Source organism: Nannospalax galili, unplaced genomic scaffold (genome assembly GCF_000622305.1).
Source record: "Nannospalax galili isolate Female #2095 unplaced genomic scaffold, S.galili_v1.0 scaffold307, whole genome shotgun sequence".
NCBI classification, from domain to species: domain Eukaryota; kingdom Metazoa; phylum Chordata; class Mammalia; order Rodentia; family Spalacidae; genus Nannospalax; species Nannospalax galili.
Genome location: NW_008359625.1, coordinates 6270838 through 6291174, shown reverse-complemented (window position 1 = coordinate 6291174; position 20337 = coordinate 6270838). Strand labels below are relative to the sequence as shown.

General features: G+C 39.6%; 1 protein-coding gene across 4 annotated transcripts in view; it reads left to right on the top strand.

The window, feature by feature from the left end:
- Positions 1-20337, top strand: part of Braf (B-Raf proto-oncogene, serine/threonine kinase) — a 153939-nt gene that overhangs the window by 121953 nt on the left and 11649 nt on the right. For all 4 annotated transcript variants that reach the window (XM_008823521.3, XM_029558871.1, XM_029558872.1 and 1 more), the window contains 4 exons: positions 5107-5153; positions 6377-6495; positions 9716-9847; positions 17311-17445. In XM_008823521.3, the coding sequence (XP_008821743.1) occupies positions 5107-5153; positions 6377-6495; positions 9716-9847; positions 17311-17445 (433 nt within the window). The remainder of the gene's footprint in view (positions 1-5106; positions 5154-6376; positions 6496-9715; positions 9848-17310; positions 17446-20337) is intronic.

The following is a 20337-nucleotide window of genomic DNA, read 5'->3' as shown; positions in this document are numbered from 1 at the left end:
ATATTTTTTAAAACTAAAAGGAAGTCCAGTCCTAAATAATGGATATATATCATATATTGTGTATATCATGTCAGAGTAAAGTTGATTTATTCTTATTCTCTTCCTTACTCCATACTAATTTTGTACTTATTTGACATCTTCCATTATAATTGGTCCAGGCTTAGCACATTATATTTTAGTGTTAATCTGTATAGAATTATTTAGGACAGTCATTACTTGAAAGCCTTATATGATAAATGAATTGGGTGTAGTACTCATCCCACTTTTCTAGTGGAGGAGTAGAGTTCTTCTTCCTTCCAGTTTCCCATTATATAGGCCTGTACTATTCTTTTGCCACTATGGCTACAAAAATGTTACAGAAAGAATTACTAGATAAAAATTAGGAAAGCAGAGGCAGGTATATCTCTGTGAGTCAGAGGCCAGTCTTGTCTACTTAGCAGGTTTCAGGCCATCCAGAGCTATACAGTGAGACCCTGTCTCAAAAAACAAAAATAATTTTTTATGAAAGACCAGACTCAGTGGGGCTTTAATCCCAGTACTCAGGAGGCAGAGGCAGGTGGATCTCTGAGTTCGAAGCCAGCCTGATCTACATAGCAAGTTTTAGGTCATCCAGGGCTACACAGTGAGACCTGTCTCAAAAAAAAAATCTATTTTAATTAGAAAAGCAGTTTGTACCCTAAAGGATTACATGGTCAGCTTGGAACAACTATGTCACTTTGGATTGTGCTAGGTTTAGCTGTCTAGCTTTTACTAACCAGTATATCACTAGCCTAGCAACCATACATATCTTGCTATTTCTCTTCCTGGTCCTAAATTTTCTCTCTTCAACCTTCCAGTTACATTCCTGTCTACTTCATTCTTACTTCTTTCAATCAAATTTGTGGAATTCATTTGTGCTCTCAGGAACACCTTTTTCTTTTAATGTCATCATGTCTCTAGATTCTCATAGATACCTCCCATTTTTGTTGCTTGAGCTCACAGGAAAATGAACCTCTTTTCAAATACTTTTTTAAAATAGTGTTTTATTAGCATATGTTAGTTATACATAGTAATAGGTTTTAATGACAGTGATGCATGAGCATAGTGTATTTAGATCATATCACCACCCACCGTCACCCTTTCTTGTCCCTCTCTTCTCTCTCATCCCCTTCCTCTTCTTAACAATGCCCCTTCTGCTTTCTTATTTGTGTGTATGTGATCCAGTAAGTTTCATTAAGGTTGCTTAAAGGAGCCTGGGCACCTTACCAGTGCCTATACCACTGAAGAAAATGTCTCTTCCTCCCCAACAACCACTTACAACATGTAAATTCTCAGAAAGGGATGGTTAAGGCCTATGATCCCCTCCCACCCTTCCATGAGAAGATATTGGGGGTTCCTAACTTGTGCAGATGTTACGCAGATAATCACACAGCTGCAGTGAGTTCAAGATATATATAGCAGCTATGTCATACCCAGAAATCCATGTTTCACAACAATCCCTGACCCATTCCTCTCGCTCTTACATTCTTTCTGCCCCCTTCTTCCTTGGAGAAGATGATAGACACGTCCCCTTTATGACTGAACATTCAGTAATCATTTCTTCTGAAATGATTCAGTTATGTGTCTCTGCAGTTGCCACTGACCACTATAAAAAGAAGCTTCTCTGATCAAAGCTGACAGCAACACTAATCTTTGGTTATAAACAACTACTTAGAAGGTCATTTGATGGGCACATCATGTCCGTTTAGCAAAATGGCAGTAGCTGCGCAATTAGAAACCTAGTACTTTTGCTGGGCATGGTGGCTCACATCTGTAATCTCAGCATCTGAGAGCCTGAGACAGGAGGATTACTGAGTTCAAGATCAGCCCAAGCTTAAGAGTGATACCTTGCCTCAAAAAAGAGGTGATGGTGCTTTGACTCTGCACTAGTTGCCAAATTTCTTTAACTGAAGTCCCTCCCTCCACCGCCAGGGCTATTGTTCTTCTACATCTTTTTTTCCAGTTATTCAAGATCTTCCTATTCTGAAAAGCTCTTTATTGGGACTCAGTTGTCTTCGCCTGTTTTTTTATTTTATTTTTTATTTTTTTGGTCTTTTTGAGACAGGGTCTCTCTGTAGCCCCATCTGTCCTGCATTTACTATGGAGACCAGGGTGGCCTCAAACTCAGAGAGATCTGCCTGCCTCTGCCTCCTGAGTGCTGGGATCAAAGGCTTATGCCACCACACCCAGCTTTTTTTTTCCAGTGTGTATGAGTGTTATACCTGCATGTATGTAAAGTGCACCCATGATGTGCAGTGCCCACGCAGGGCAGAAGAGGGCATCAGATCCTCTGGAACTGGAGTTCAAGGATGGTTGTTAGCTGCCATGTGGTTGCTGGGATTTGAACCTGGGTCTTTTGCAAGAACAGCCAGTGCTCTTAACCACTGAGCCATCTCTCCAGCCCTCTTCACCCATTTTTAATCTTTCTATAACACTGCAGAAACACTGCAGAAATTTTAATGCAGACCTGGAAAGATGGTTAAGAGCTCTTACTGCTTTTCCAGAGGACCAGAGTTCCATTCTTAGCTCACATCAGGCAGCTCATAACCACCTTTAGGGGATCCAGTACCCCCTTCTGGCCTCTGTAGAACCCCTAAACATGTGGCGCACACACACACACCTTTTTTTTTTTTTTTTTTTTTTTTTTTTTTGTCTTTTTGAGACAGGGTCTTCCTGTAGTCCCAGCTTACCTGAAACCACTATGTAGACCAGGCTGGCCTTGAACTCACAGAGATCCGCCTGCCTATGCCTCTCGAGTGCTGGGGTTAAAGGCGTGCGCTACCACACCTGACTTTTTTTTTTTTTAAAGCCAATAAAACCAATTGATACTAAATTTTCTTTCACTGGAAAAATGACAGTGTAATGTAGTAGAACCATGACAAGATAACTTTAGATAGTGATAAATGTTGTGAAAGAAGTAGTGAGAGTAAGGTGAGAAAGTAATTGGATAAAGTAGTTTGAAATGAAATTTTTGTCCAAAATAGTTGCAAATCTTGATGTCTAGATGAATAAAGAAATTAAATAAAGCTAAGAAAGTGAAAGCCAGGACACCTTCAATCCCAGCACTTGGGAAGTAGAGACAGGTAAATCTCTGTGAGGGAAGTAGAGACAGGTAAATCTCTGTGAGATGGAGGTCAGCCTGGTCTACATACCGAGTTCCAAGCCAGCTGGGACAACAGGGAGACCCTGTCTCAAAAAGTCAAAAGGGGGACAGGGGGCTAGAGAGATGGCTGGGCAGTTAAGAGCACTGGCTGTTCTTGCAGAAGACCCAGGTTTGAGTCCTATCCCAACACCCACATAACAGCTAACAACCATTGGTAACTCCAGTTGCATGGGATCTGACACCCTCTTCTGACCTCAGGCATAGCTCATCACAAGTACACTTACACACATGCAGGCAATATGCTTATACACATAGAAATAATAAAATATTTTTAAAAGACCAAAAAAAAGTGAAAAAGTGAATAATATTCTGAACTATTGGTAAATCTCTTATTTTAAATAGTGTTTATGAAAAGATTTTGATTTTGATCGTTTGATTTTGATTTTTATTGTCACTGTTATATTTCAGAATTCTTTTGTATCTCTTTTTTCCAGTATTGGAAATAGCCTGCCTAGAGTATTATATGTATCTCTTGTAGTTGATATGACCACCATGTATTGAATATATTACACATCCTGAGCCCTGTACCAAAAAGAAAGGATAAATGGAAATAAAGCCTAAAACAGTTTTTAAGGATAGCATAGGTGACTTAAACTTATCATTGACTTCAAAATAGATCCACAATGGCCATTATACAGGAAATTTGCTCCTTACTAGTATTAGTAAATGGTGTGTGTGTATGTATGTGTGTGTGTGTTGTTTGTTTTTTTGTTTGGGGATTTTTTTGTTTTGTTTTGTTTTTTTGAGACAGATTCTCCCTATAGCCCCAACTGGCCTAGAACTTGCTACATAGAGGTCTGCCTGCCTCTGCTTCCTGAGTGCTGAGATTAAAGGCGTGTGTAGCCATGCCCAACTCTAGTATTAGTAAGTTTTAAGAATATATCATTTAGCTGGGCGTGGTGGTACACACCTTTAATCCCAACACTGGGGCTGCAGAGGCAGGCAGATCTCTGTGAGTTCCAGGGCAGCCTGGTCTACATAGTGAGTTCCAGAACAGCTGGGGCTACTGGGAGACCCTGTCTCAAAAAGACCAAAAAAAAAGAATATACCATTTATGCTTCATCTTAGCCAAAAGGCCAAGCATAAGTACATGGGACAAACCACAAATCAAAAAGAAAAACCATAGCCGGTCATGGTGGTGCACACCTTTAATCCCAGCACTCGGGAGGCAGAAACAGGTGGATCTCTGTGAGTTCAAGGCCAGCCTGGTCTACATAGTGAGTTCCAGGATAGCTGGGGCTACAGGGAGACCCTGTCTCAAAAAGACCAAAAATTAATTAATTAATTAAAATTTAAAAATTTTAAAAAATAATAAAAACGACAAATCAAGCTGTTATAATAATTACTACATAAATTAAACAGTTTCACTTTCCATTGAGTTCTTCATAGGAAAGTTTCACTTAAGAAAATTGTTGTTCACCAGGTGTGGTGGCGCACACCTTTAATCCCAGCACTTGGGAGGCAGAGGCAGAAGGATCTTTGTGAGTTTGAGGCCATTTTGAGACCCTGTCTCAAAAAGACCAAAATAAAAAACAAAATTTTTGTTCATTTTAGTGTATGAATAAGTAGAAATAGAATGGAAGCTGATATGGAGATAGGTACAAGAGGAGAGCATTGAAAGAGGTGGGATTAAATATTTCAAGGACATGGACAAATAGGCTTGACTGAGTGAAAGGTTTGTATTGGTAACTAATAAAAGGTAAAGCAAAGTCTTAATATAAAACCAGATTTTGGCTGCACATAATAGTAATGTTTCTGTAATCCTAAATTTATTTACTGTCAATTATGATGTAAAGTGGTTATCACAGTATACCAATTTCAGTTGTACCGCAATTTGAAGTAAGTCTTTACACCCCTAAATATGTTATAGATTTTGAGGCCAGAGTCCATTAGTCTTACTCAGGTTAAAATGTTTTGTTTTTCAGTTACTTACACGCCAAGTCAATCATCCACAGAGACCTCAAGAGTAATAGTATCCTTCCTGAAATTTGTCTGCGAAGTCTGAAAACATCCTGACTTTTTCTTCTGCATTTTGTCTTCATGTTATGTAAAAAAAATTTTTCATGCTAAATTTAATATACTGTAAAGAAAATTAGTCAGTTTGCATGAGAGTATAGTAGAGCAGGACACAGCCTGCTTTTAGTTTCTGAGTGGGTGCTGTAAGAAAATCTGTTGAAAGTCTTTATTATAATAGGACTTTTTGCTTGCTTGCTTACATTTTATCTGTAGTATAAAATGGATGTCTTGTAGGTACTAGTTTGTTTCAACAATTTAATCTTGCTCAGTGATAGCTGAGATATGAAATCAAAGACTAAATTATATAACAGAGAGGTGAGAAAAAACAATTTTCCTTGTTCCCTGAGGGCAGACTAAGATCCTTTCTGATGTCATCTTTATTCTAATAAAGATCCTTCAGAGCTTTACCAACAGTGTTAAAGGATATCTGGGCTAAATCAAGGGAGGAAGTTTCCAGGTGTCCCATAGGCTTAGAAAAGCAGCTTACTTCATTCTCACACATTTCAAGCCTAAAAAACTTTTTTTTTTAATTTTTTTTTAAACATTATATTTTTTGTGTGTATGAGTGTATTGCCTGCATGTAAGTAGATGCACCTGTGTCATGCAGTGCCCAAGGAAGTCAAAAGAGGGCATCAGATCTCCCCTGGAACTGGAGTTACAGACAGTTGTTAGCTGTCATGTGGGTGCTGGGGGTCAAACCCAGGTCCTCTGCAAGAGCAGCCAGCGCTCTTAACTACTGAGCCATCTCTCCAGCCCCAAGCCTAAGAAATCTTAAAAGCAGGTCATAGAGGCTAAATAGAATTAATTATTGTTTAAAACATGTTTATTGACTTTAGGAGGAAACTTGAGTACTGTTTTTAAAAAAAAAATCTTGCCAGGCATTGTGACACATACCTTTAAATTCCAGTACTTAGGAATGCAGAGACAGGTGGTAGAGAAGGCCAGCCTGTTCTGCATAGAGAGTTCCAGGTCAGCCTACATAGTGAGACCCTGTGTCAAAGAAACAAAAAGAAAGGAAAGGAAGGGAAGGGAAGGGAGGGAGGAAGTGAAGGGATTGGAGGGAGGGAGATAGGAGAAATCTTGCTACAGACTTACAGAAACTAGATCTTTTACTTAAAATCTTCAAAATGCTTGCTCTAATGGGAAATGAGATCTATTTTTTCCTTTACTACACCTCAGATATATTTCTTCATGAAGACCTCACGGTAAAAATAGGTGATTTTGGTCTAGCCACAGTGAAATCTCGATGGAGTGGGTCCCATCAGTTTGAACAGTTGTCTGGATCCATCTTGTGGATGGTAAGAATCGAGGCTATTTCTTCACTAATTAAAATTTGGATCCTAAGATGATGATGAGTTACTTGAAAGTCATTGGTTCTCACTATTCACAAGAATCAATGTTCTTATTTTTTAAATAGGTCTTGACTTTTTTTCTTAATCTTTGAAAAGAATATTGTAAAACCAGTTTCACTACATTTCAAACTATATGTGTAAAATGCTTAAATTTTCTGGAAAATTGTAGTACTTGGGAGGCAGAGGCAGGTGGATCTCTGTGAGTTCAAGGCCAGCCTGGTCTACATAGTGAGTTCCAGGCCAGCTGGGGCTACAGAGAGACCTGTCTCAAAAAGACCAAAAAAAAAAAAAACTTCGTAAATGTTCTATATACCCTGTTTTATTTATTTGGTGGGTTTTGGCACAGGGGGTGTTGGCGGTTTGTTTTTCTTTTTTGTCTATTTTGAGACAGGGTTTCCCTGTAGCCCCAGCTATCCTGAAACTCACTAGGTAGACCAAACTGGCCTCAAACTCAGAGATCAGCTGCCTTTGCCTCCTGAGTGCTGCGACTAAAGGCATGTGCCACCACACCCGACCATGCCCTACTTTAAAAAAAAAAAACAAAAATAGGTTTGTAATTTAAGGCAGGTGTGATATGCTGCAATTATGGCCTTAAGAAAACTATTCTTTTAACAGAGAGGTTTTTTTCAACAATCTTATTTTAGCCTGAGTTGGAAATGTACCTCCTTCAGACTCGAAAGAACCTTATAATTATAGGGCAGCTAGAAGAGAAGTGACAAAAGAAAAGAGGATTTTACCCAGCCTTGTGCTTCTTGCACAGATCTGTCTCTTTATTCCAGTTTCTGCTTCATAGAAAAGTTCTAAAAGATGGAAACTAAATTTTGTGCACAGTTACTGCTGCAGGCTGTTGAAAAGCTAGTTAGAGGAATCATGCTATGACCTCACAGTGGTTCTCACGAGGTTTCCAAAGACATGGTTCCATAAGGTCTTCCTTTTGAGAGACCAGTTTTCCTCCTATCAATCAAAACAAACATACAAACAGATTGAGCAGAAGCTAATTCAAGAATCCAGCTGGCTGCTATTAAACTAGATACTAAAGAGAGTTGCAATACTATTGTCACTAAACTTTGTTTTTGTAATAGTTTTCATTAAAAGTAGGTATTTTCTGTTAATTAGCAGTTATTTTAATATTTAAATGAATTAACAGATAATAGTTAAGTTTTAATATAAATGTTCACAGATGTAGTTCACATAAACAAAAGCTCTGTAGGATCAATAATTTTTTTAAAGACTGAAAACAGCCAGGCATGGTGGCACATGCCTTTCATTCCAGAGTCAGCAGAAGAAGATAGGCAGATCTCTGAGATGGAGGCCAGCCTGGTCTACATACTGAGTTCCAGGCCAGCTGGGGCTAGAGGGACACCCTGTCTCAAAAAGACCAAAAAACAAAAAATCTGTCTTTATATTTAAACAGCTTCCCTGTCTTCTGACTTCATTTAATCACAGATGCATGTGGTTTATCTTGTGCTAAAAAGGCAGCTGTCAATAGAATAGATGACAACAGCAAGTAGATAAGCCCGTCCTTCCCCTTCCCTGCACTCCTATCCTTTGGCCCTGGTCAGGTTTTCCCACAGATCTTCTATCAGTGTTTCTCAACTTGGGTGGACATTAGAATCATTTATGGAGCTTTAAAGACTAGTAATGAAGGGTCCCATCCCTAGCCTCTGATGTTGTCACTGAGGTGAAGTATAGCTGGCACTGAGAAGTTTATAGGCTCCACAGGCAGTTCTGATTTGCACCTTTAGTTGATTTGCAGCTTTAGTTGAGCACTGTTACTTCTCACAATATACCTGGCTTGCCCAAACCAGGAACCAGGAACCTTGTCTTTCAACTAGTTTTGTCCTTAGTTTCATTGATACCCTTGCCAATTTCTTCCTAAAGAAACAGTGCAGGAGATGCAAGGTAAATCTGTTCATTCTTAACCAGTCATTGACTGTATTTCATGTAGAAGTTCAGTTTCGGGGCTGGAGAGATGGCTCAGCAGTTAACAACGTTTGCTATTCCAAAGGACCCAGGTTTGATTCCCAGCACCCACATGGCAACAACTGTCCATAACTCCAGTTCCAGGGACTCTGATACCATCTTCTGACTCTGCAGCTTTGCACGACACAGGTGCACTTACATACGTGCAGACAGAATGTGCATATGTGTAAAAATAATAAAATATTTTTTTTAATCCTTGTTAACCCAGGTGTGGTGGCTTGTGTCTTTAATCCCAGCACTTGGGAAGCAGAGGCAAGCACATCTCTGTGAGTTCGAGTCCAGCCTGATCTACATAGCGAGTTCCAAACCAGCTAGGACTACAGGGAGACCCTGTCTCAAAAAGACCAAAAAAAGAGAAGTTTAGTTTCACAGCTAAAGTATGTTACAAAAAATATGATTTGGAACAAGCAGCAACTAAAAGATTCCTTATGCAATTTTTCTAATAAATCAGCCTGCTGTCTGTTACTTTTGTTAATAAAGCTTTTTTTATATAATTCATGTTTATAGCATGGATTGGAAGGGGATTTGAATTTATCACCCTTAAAATTCTACCGTTATTAAGGTTCCCTGAGTTGAGGAAAATCATTTACACTAGTGAAAAAAACTTAATTACTGTGCCTGCTCCCAAGACATTTTTAACCACTGGTCCAGTATTTCTTTGCTAATCAAGAATGGAAAATGAGAACTAATTCTGATGTGATAGTCTTGGAACATGATTAGATGTTAACAATAGTGTTTTGTTCATAAAAATGATAGCTGATAAAATTATAAAATCTTAGTACTGAGTTATAGAATTATGGAATCTTAGCTAAAACCACCTCTTTCAGAATTTATAAAGCAGGGTTGTTGGGATCTTGGGATCTTTTCTCATCTTTCTTAATGAGTTTTATTCCTTTAAGAGAATTGCATAGTAGATAGATTTTTTTGAGGGGGGTGGGCAGGGTCCCACTATGTAACACTGGCAAGCCTGAAACTTGTTTTGTAGACCAAGTGGCTTTGAACTCCCAGAGATCTGCTTGCCTCTGCCTCCCAAGTGCTGGGATTAAAAGCATGAATCACTAGGCACAGCATTAATAGATGGAATTTTTAAAAATAAATGTTGCTCTAGGAATTATCATAGATTGTACTTCAGTCTTTTTTCAATTGAACTAAAGAATAAATTTTTCTTCTTAAATTCTTACAGGCACCAGAAGTAATCAGGATGCAAGATAAAAACCCATATAGCTTTCAGTCAGATGTATATGCCTTTGGGATTGTTCTGTACGAACTGATGACTGGCCAGCTACCTTATTCAAACATCAACAACAGGGATCAGGTAAATATTTGCCTTTTCTATGAGGTTATTTTAGTATCTGTTAAAGCTCCAGTTACTTATCAGAAGGAAGTACAGAGGCCTAGGTAAGCATGAAAGAGAGATCTCTTGATCTTTATAATCAGTTTTAAAAATCTTTTGTGTACTTTTGATAATTATAATAGTATATATAGCTTTTCCTTGAAATGTTGGTCTTAAATGTTAGAATGGAATGAAATCCCCAATTTTGTTACTAGAAAATAAAAATATAGCAATGGGTAATACCTCATGTCTCTTAGCCATAGAAAGTTAAAAGAATGAGTTCTGCTCTGATCACACGTAACTTCCATCCTTTGGCTGTCATAGATTGTGTGCTGTCAGAGTAGCATACAACATTTTTCTTTCAAATTCTTCTAGAATTAAGAGGTCTTTTTAAAAAAGCATGAGGGATTGGGATAATGGCTTAGTGGATAAAGAACTCACTGTGTAAACATGAAGACCTGAGTTTGGACCCATATAAAAAGCCAGGTGTGGCCATGCCTGTAATCCTAATGCTGGAGGGAGAAACCAAGTAGATCCCAAAAAGCACAGTTTCCAACCAGTTTAGCTGAAACAGTGGGTTCCAGATTCGGTCTGTCTAAAAAAAATAAGGTGGAGAAGTGATTGAGGAAGACCTCCTGATGTCAGCTGTTGGTCTTCACATGTGCCTGCATACACTAGTATACACACACACATGCACACACATATGCACACAGACATACAAAGTGGGGAGAAAGTATGAAATGGATGTTACATCATGCTCTGATTTTTCTATAATGAAAATTCTAGCAGGAAGGTAAATTTTACTTCTTCCTTTAGTAAGTTCCTGTTCTCCATTCTGTTCCTTCGAAAAGGTGCCAGTATAACTTCACATAGCTCTTTGTGTTTTCACAATAAATTCATTTGGGTTTTTCTTGCTTCCCTTTCTTCCCCCTAACTACCTTCTCCTCCTCTTTTCCTTTAAACAGTTTATTATGTAATCCAGGCAGACCTTGAGATCTCAGTCTTCCTGCCTTCACCTCCAGAATTCCAGGATTACAGTTGTGTGCCACTAAGCCCAGTTTACTTAACCAAAAAGTGAATTGTCTTTACTAAAATTATCTTGGATACCTCACTTTTTTTTTTGGTCTTTTTGAGACAGCATCTCCCTGTAGCCCCAGCTGTCCTGGAACTCACTATGTAGACCAGGCTGGCCTTGAACTTGAACTCACAGAGATCCACCTGCCTCTGCCTCCCAAGTGCTGGGATTAAAGTATTAAAGGCGTGCGCCACCACGCCCGGACTCTATACCTCACTGTTTTTAAAAAGTGTGTGTGAATACCTATGTGAAGGGCAGAGTATGGCAATTAAACTGTTTATTAGAAAACAGTTAACCTTGTAAGCAGTGATTAAAGAATATTTACACTGTATGATGTGGTTTGCATTCTAACCACCTAGAAGACTGCTTAAAAAAACAGATTCCAGGGGTTGGAGAGATGACTCAGCAGTTAAGAGCAGCTAAAATGGGTGGCTTACAACCACCTATAACTCCAGCTCCAGGGGATCCAGCATCCTCTTCCGGCCTCTGAGGGCAGCTGCACTCAAATGTATGTATCTAAACATACACACACACACACACAGAATAAAATATATAGGGGCTGGAGGGATAGCTCAGCATTTAAGCATACTAGCTGCTCTGGCAGAGGACCCTGGTTCAGTTCCCAGCACCCACATAGTGGCTAACAATTGTCCTTAACTCTAGTTTCAGGTGATCCATTGCACCGTGGTATTGCACACTCATGATGTACTTACATACATGCAGGTAAAACACACACATAAAATAAAAATGAAGTAAATTTTAAAAAATAAATGATTTTTTTTTGTCTTTTTGTGACAGGGTCTCCCTATAGCCCCAGCTGTCCTAGAACTCACTATGTAGATCAGGCTGGCCTTGAACTCACAGAGATTCGCCTGCCTCTGCTTCACCTGGCATAAATATTTTTAAAAATAGAGATTCTAGAGCCTGGCATGGTGGCACATGCCTTTAATCCCAGCACTCAGGAGGCAGAGACAGTTGGATCTCTGTGAGATAGAGGACAGCCTGGTCTACATTGTAAGTTGCAGGACAGCTGGGGCTACAGGGGAGACTCTTGTCTCCAAAAAAGTAGGAAAAAAGGGGGGAAGAGGGAGAGGGAAGGAAGAAGGGAGGGAGGATGGAAGGGAAAGAAAAAAAATGTATGAAATATATGTTCTACATTGATTTTTTTTTTAAGAAGTTTGATAAGATTTCTTTTTTCTCTTCCAATTATTTGTGGTATTCTATTCCCCTTAACAGAATTCTGTCCTAATATAACATACTTTTCATTTATGTGTATGAGTGTATGTATGAGTATAACTATGTAGACCATGCTGGCCTTGAACTCACAGAGGTCCACCTGCCTTGCCTCTGCCTCCTGAGTGCTAGAATTAAAAGTGAACATGATTATACCTGGCTATACTTGAGATTGTTAAATGTATTTTATTACTCATTATAATTTGGAGGTCTCAAAAAATTTCCTGTGACTTTAAATTCTGAGTCTGCCATTGTTGCGGTTTTTAATATATAACAAATTTTGATAAATAAAAGGTAAAATTTATGTTGGAAATAATGTGGGGTTTTTTGTGTGTTTTTGCGAGATTAAGTCTGGCTGTATAGCCCAGGCTGACCTTGAACTTGTCACTCTCTTGCCTCTAGCTCTCAAACACTGGGGTTACAGGCATACCACACAGTGTTTAGCAAAAGTGTCTATATTTTCATGTGCATGCTGCGTGTGTGTGGGTGTGTGTGTGTGTGTGCACGTGCATGTGTCGGTGCAGGTTTATGTGTGTATTAAAGGTACATATGGAGGCTAGAAACAACCTTATGTATCATTCTTCATATGCTGTTCACCTTATTGTTGAGATGAGGTCTGTTGTTGGCCTGGAGCTCACCAGTTAAGCTAAGCTGGCTGGCCAATGAGCCCAAGGAATCCACTGTCTATAGTTCTACAACACTGGGATTACAAGTGCATGCCAGCATTTTTATGTGGGTACTGGATATCAAACTCAAGTTCTTCATTCTTGCCCAGCAAGCACTTTACCAGCTGAGCTATTTTCCCCTCCTGCCCCAGAAATACATATCTTAATGAACATGGCAATTTTCTCTTCAATTCATCTATCTGTGGGTAAATACATTTTTTTTTTCCCTGCTAGAATGAGTTAGGGCTTAGTATTAGTCTTTTCCTTGCTAAATATAGCAGTAAATACTGAGAAATCTTACTCAAGTATTTTGTTTTGTTTTTTTGATCTTTTCTAGACAGGGTCTCCCTGTAGCCCCAGCTGGCCTGGAACTCTCCATGTAGACAAGACTGGCCTTGAACTCACAGAGATCCAAATGCCTCTGCCTCTCAAGTGCTGGGACCAGAGGCGTGTTCCACCACACCCGGCTCTATCTTACTCAAGAATTAAGTTGATGGGAAATGTAGGAGTTTTGTTATAGCCATATGTCCTAGTTTGTTTCTCCGTTGCTGTAACAAAACACTCTGACCACTACCAACTTGGGGAGGAAAGGGTTTATTCAGCTTACATCTCCCAGGTCAGAGTTCATCAGGGAGCCCAAGATAGGAACTCAGGGCAGAAACCTAGAGGCAGGAGCTGGAGCACAGGCCATGGAGGAACACTGCTTACTGGCTTGCTCCCCTGGCCCCTGCTCAGCCTGCTTTCTTATGCAACACAGGCCCACCTGCCCAGGGGTGGTACCACCCACAGTGGGCTGGGCCCTCCCATATCACTCAACAGTCAAGAAGATGCCTCATGGACATGGCCACAGGCCAGTCCAATGAAGGCAATTCCTCAATTGAGGCTCCCTCAACCCATGTGAGTCAAGTTGACACCAAAGCTATCCGGCACACCATATGCAGAGTTTCATGGTTCCCCAAGACCAAAAGGACTCACTGAAAATTCACTAAAGGCTATTTGCTCAACAGTTATAGTTTATTACAGTGAAAGAAAATAGATTAAAGTCAGTCAAGGAAAGAAACCAATGAGGCAGTGTCCAAGGAAGTTTCCCATGTGGAGCTTCCAGTTATGTTCTCCCAAGAGTTATATTTAGTGCTAAATTCACCCAGCAATAATATGTTACAATACATAGAGCCTTTACACATTCACCCAAGTGGTTCTTTGGCAAGTCAATTTTTCTCTTTTTTTGGTCTTTTTTTTTTTGAGACAGGGTCTCCCTGCCTGAACTCACAGAGATCTGTCTGCCTCTGCCTCCCAAGTGCCAGGATTAAGCAAGTCAATTTTTTAAAAGGGTTATAGAGAAGTTCTCCCAGCAGCAATTAAAAAGTGATTCCCAGAAGCCTGCATAATAGGTTTTGGAACTAAAGTTATTTAACCTATTGAAACTGGTTAGATTTTCAGAAATTCTTGTTTCACATGTTAAAGTGTCTGAATTATTTCATGTTTCTTCATTTCTATTAGATGCCTTTGTTTCATTATAGTCTCTATTGAGCCAGTAAATTGGTTTATTTGGGTCAATTGAGAATAGTTACCTATGGGAACTGTAAGTATTGAACTCAGTCATTCAGGCTGCTTAACAGAATGCTGGTGGTTAGTTATAATTCTCTGGATACTATGCAATGATCTAACTGTAATTCAACAATTTTTCCAAGTAGCAAGATTTTGTGTTGGTCTGTTGATTCTGTGGTCACAGTGAGAACACCAGCCATTCACATGTGTCCCTAGGACAGCACACTCTGTCTTATCAGCTGACAAATCCATCTGCTCATGTTTGGGCTATTTTCAAGTCCCAGTGACCCAGTAATAATTTGGTTGAATTGTGGGTAGTAAGAAGAGTTTGCTTAGGACTTCTTAGGAAAATTACCATCATTGTAATTGTGACTGCATGATTACATATGTTTGTAATAGTGGTTGAAAGGCAAAATGGGTTAAGCTACTTGAGGAGCTAGTGGTCAGTTTGTGACTTTGAGTTACTAACTTAATTTCCTTGCTGTATGAAAGCAGTTAGGTGTTGTTGAAGTTAAAAAAGGAGTGGAATCTTAGTTTAAAAAAAGAATTGAATGTGGGGGCTAGAGAGATGGTAAAGCAGTAAAGAGCACTGCTTGCTCTTGCAGAGGACCCACATGGTGGCTAATAACTGTCCATAACACTGGTTTCAGGGGATTCGATGCCCTCTTCTGACCATGGGCATTACATAATACGGGTACATTTACATACATGCAAGCAGTACACTCATATACATAAAATAAAAATAAATAAAATATTTCAGGGCTGGAGAAATGGCTCAGCAGTTTAGAGCACTGACTGCTCTTGCAGAGGACCCGGGTTCAGTTCCCAGCACCCACGTGGCAGCTATGAACGGTCCCTAACTCCAGTTCCAGGGGAATCCGAAGCCTCTTCTGACCTCCGCGGCATTGCACGACACGGGTGCACTCCCGTACATGCAGGCAATACACTCATACACAAAATTAAAATAATAAATAAAAATATTTTGAAAACAAAAAACAAGGTCTGGGGCTGTGTAGCTAAGTGGGAAGGGGTGGATTTTTGTTATATTAATAAATAAATAATAAATTTGATTATCAGTTACATCCATCAAAAAAAAAAGTGATTCCCTTGAAACCACCATGACTGTGTATACCTCTGGTAGCCTTCTTGAAACCCCTTAATACTTTATCTTAATTTGAAGACTATAGATATATGGAAGTTAATCAAGCAAAAATTTATCATTCACCCTAATGATTTGTTAACTTTGACAAAGATCTATCATTTATTATGTGTCTTTTTGCATGTCTGTACAAATGCCCACAGAGGCCAAAAGAGGATGTCAGATCCTCTTGGAGCTGGATTCACAGGTGATTGTGAGCCACCCAACATGGATGCTGGGATCAGAACTCCAGTCGTCTGCAGGTGTTTTTTTAACCACTTCAGCCATCTCTCCAGCCCCTAGATTGTTTTAATAGAAAGAAAAAGTACACACACACACACACACACACACAGAGTACCTATCCTCCAAGGACCCATAGTCTCATTACAGAATTTAAATAAAATATACGAAAATTAAACATCAGAGCAGAGCAGGAGCCAAGGTCATAAAAATGTTGTTAAAAGCTTATTTGTAATTGGGATGGTCTTCTTCAAGTTCCTCTTTGTTACTTTCTTAGCTGTATTATTTTGGGCAAGTCCCTTGGTTTGTTTGAACATTGCATACCTGATCTATAGAGTGGGGTTAATACCTACACCTTGTAGAATTATTTTGTATACTAAATTAGATAGATAATAGTCCAAATGTACCAAAGTTGTTCTGCCTTTGAGGGCTACCTTTTCCATGAGTAGCTGAGTAAGCATATCTGAACCTTGTGTAAATGACATTCCAGACTCTTCCCCTTAACTTTGAAGGCCTTTTTTTTTTTAAAAAAGTAGTACCTTTTGCTCCAGAATATTCCAGGTTGATCTAAAATTCTGAGGGAGCTCCCACCATTAACATAACTATGATTGCTTCAGAAAGGGGTACTGTGGAGAGAAACTACTGTCCTTGATATCTCTTCCCAAGTTCATTCTCCTTAACCTGTACCACAGAGACTATGTTGAAAATCAAACTTTGCTCCAGGGTACTAAACAAGGGTTGTTAATGGTATTAAATAGGAAATAACTTAACAGATAAGACACTTTATAAAACTCATCAGCTCTGCCAAGAATCAAATGGAGGTTCCCCATGCTAGCCTCTAATCTGCTCCTCTCAAAACCTTCTCTCAGACGTTCTTCCCTGAGAACCAAATTTTTAAGTATCTATCTCTGGCAGTCCTCAAAAGAGCCAAAAATTTACGTTAAGAAATTAGAAAAGTTGTAACTCTTCAGTCAAGACAAGCCTTTTTCCTTACCAAACAGCTCCTCCTGTCTTGGCCCTCCACCCTTTGGAGGAGACTGGTTCTGATCCTGTAGCTGAATGCCCCAGGGAACTTTCTACAACAAAGGGGCTTTAGATGTATATGCCAAAATGACGGATATAAATGGTTAACGTTTTTGTTTCCTACTGCACATGTATAAAGGACTTACCATAATACTAAACAATAAAAAGTATTCAACTTTTTTATTTTTTAAGAAAAAGAAAAAGCACTGTCAACACTGTTTTAGGGCATGTATCCTGTCAGTGGAAACACTACGAGGTAGGCAGAGACAGGTATACAGGGTGCAGTTAGGAGAACTTGCCATTGTCCTGGGGTCATGAAGATGTGAGCTTGCAGCTCTTTGAATATGGTTTCCGAACATTCTGTGATATGTTAGGAATCCAAATACTACCTGTTTTTTAGTTTATCAAAGTTTAATACACATATAAGTGCCCATACTGTAAATACAGTTTATTGAATTTTCATTGCTTTTGTATTTGAAATTATTAATAAGATTATATGATTTGCCTTTATATTTCCCTCCAGATAATTTTTATGGTGGGACGAGGATACCTATCTCCAGATCTCAGTAAGGTACGGAGTAACTGTCCAAAAGCCATGAAGAGATTAATGGCAGAGTGCCTCAAAAAGAAAAGAGATGAAAGACCACTCTTTCCCCAAGTAAGAAAAACTTCATACTACCCAAAAGAACAAAATAATGCATTCAAGGGAGACTTTTTAGCACATTTTGGGGTACAGTTTGTATTCCATGAGTTTTGACTCCATATGATTATGAACAGATCCGGACATAGGGTGATGACTTTATGAAGACTGAGCAGAAGTTTGGGAATCCCAATATAGATTATTCAGCAGGACTTTGAATTTGTTCAGCAGTTCTCAAATTTTTGGGTCTTGGAATCCTTTCACATACACACACACACACACACACACACACACACACACACACATTATTTTAAGACAGGTTCTCAGTATGTAGCTCTTGCTTACCTGGAACTAGCTTTGTAGACTTCTAAGAACAGAGATCTGGATGCATACCTCTGCCTCCCTAGTACTTGGATTAAAGACTTGGCCACCACAGCCAGTAACATATTTAAAAATAAAGATTCCTTGGGGCTGGAGAGATGGCTCAGCAGTTAAGAACACTGGCTGTTCTTGCAGAAGACCCAGGTTCGAATCCCAGCACCCACATGGCAGCTAACAATTGTCTGTAACTCCAGTCCCAGGTCTAACCTCCGTTGGCATTGCACGACATGGGTGCACTTACCTACAAGCAGGCAGTACACGCATACACATAAAATAAAAATAATAAATAAAAAATAAAGATCCCTAAAGGACTTTTGTTTATGAAATTAACAATTCAAAAAAAAAAATTGAGAAGAGTGGTATTGATTTCATTGATTTGCCTGTGCCTCCCGAGTGTTGGGATTAAAGGTATGTGCCTCCATGCCAGGCTCCACTTACACTTTTAAAATAATGACATCAAAAGGGAAAATAGCACATCTTTAATCCCAGCAGGTTGAGGTAGAGGCCAGCCTGGTCTGGTGAGTTCCAGGCCAACCCGGGGGTACATGGCAACCATGTCTCAAAAAAAAAAAAAGAAAGAAAGAAAGGTATTGGGGGTGTAGTCTCTTATTATTGCGAAAATATTTGGGAGAGGGTGAAAATATTTTTTTAATGTTTATGAGTGTTTTGCCTGCATATATGTAGGTAGGCCACATGCATGCAGTGCCTGTGGAGGCCAGAAGAGGGCATTGGAGCCCCTTGAACTGGAATTACAGCCAGTTAACCACCATGTGGGTACTCTGTAAGGGCAACCAGAACTCTTAACACACTGAACCATCTCTCCAGCCCTCGTGAAAATAGTTTTGATCTGGGGAAACCCCAAGAGGTTCAAAAGGTTGCTTACAAACTTAGAAACTGCTGCTTTAATTCTTCTTAATGATAAAGTAAACAGATGAAACGTTTTCCTTCCATACTAGAATTTTTTTTAAGAGTTATTTTTATTTATGTGTATGTGTCAGTATGTGTGTGTGTGCCACATATGTGGGGGTACCCAGGGAGGTCAAAAAAGGCTGTTGGATATCCTGGAGCTGGAAATACAGGTACTTAGGAGTTGCTTATCATGAGTGCTGGGAACCAAACTCAAGTCCCCTGGAAGAGCAGTAAGCACTCTTAACCATCTAGCCATCTTTCCAGCCTTGATCTTTTTTAAAAGTATTTTATGGGGCTGAAGAGATGGCTCAGCGGTTAAGAACACTGGCTGTTCTTGCAAAAGACCCAGGTTTGAATCCCAGCACCCACATGGCAGCTAAAAACTGTAACTCCAGTTCCAGGGGATCTAACAGCCTCTTCTGTCCTCCACAGGCATTGCACGACATGGGTGCACTTACATACATGCAAGCAATACACTCATACGCATAAAATAAAAATTTTTTAAAGTGTTGTTTTTTATTTTATTTATTTGTTTTGTACAGGAACACACGTCCTATATAGCTCATGGGTGGAATTCAGAGACAATTTGTTGGAGTCTGTTCTCTCCTTTACCTTGTAGGTCCCAGATTTTGAACTCAGTTTGTTGACTTGGTGGCAAGCATGTGCTTTTACCCTCTGAACCATCTTCCTGGCTCCCATGGTAGATCTTTTTATTGTTAGTGGTTTTAGTTTTGTTTTTTGAGACAGGGTCTCCCTGTAGCCACCACTGGCCTAGAACTTGCTATGTAGACCAGACTGGCCTCAGTCTCACAGAGATTGCCTGCCTCTGCATCCTGAGTGCTAGGATTAAAGGCCTGTGCCACCACACCCTGGCAATGCTAGATCTTTTAAAAGGACATATACACTAGGGGCAGAAAGAAAAGGTAACTGTCAGCTGGGCGTGGTGGCCCACACCTTTAGTCCACAGAGGCAGGCGGATCTCTGAGTTCAAGGCCAGCCTGGTCTACATAGTGAGTTTCAGGACAGCTGGGGCTACAGAGAGGCCCTGTCTCGAAAAGTCCAAAAAAAAAAAACCAAAAAACTTTCTGTATTTATTGTAAGGCTTCTTTAATGAGCTCACAGAGAGCTAGATGTGGTGGCATTTGCTGTAGTCCCAGCTACTATGGCAGCAGAGAGTGGAAGGATTACTTGTCCTCAGTCAGGGTTTCAAGACTAGCCTGGTGAACAATAGTCAAGGCCAGCCTGGACTATACAGTGAAAGCATGTTTCAAAAATAAGGAAAAATATTAATATTAAAATGCATATGCAAGCAAACACCCTGATAAATAGTTTCAAGTGAGAAATGCCAGCTTGCATAGTGCTAGGGTGCTAATTTACGATCCCAGCTGTGATATGTGGGCAAATTGCTGTTGCGGAAACAAGATTCTCTTTTGAAGCAGGTCTCATGTGGCTCATACTGACTTCAAACTCACTGTGTAGCTTAGTATGACCTTAACTTCTGCCCACAGTGCCAAAGTGCTGGAATAACAGGTGTGAGCCACCACACCAGACTGATCATACTTCTGAATATGCTATTTTATCTTATCTATCTCATGGTCTCAGAAACTGAAATGCATATAG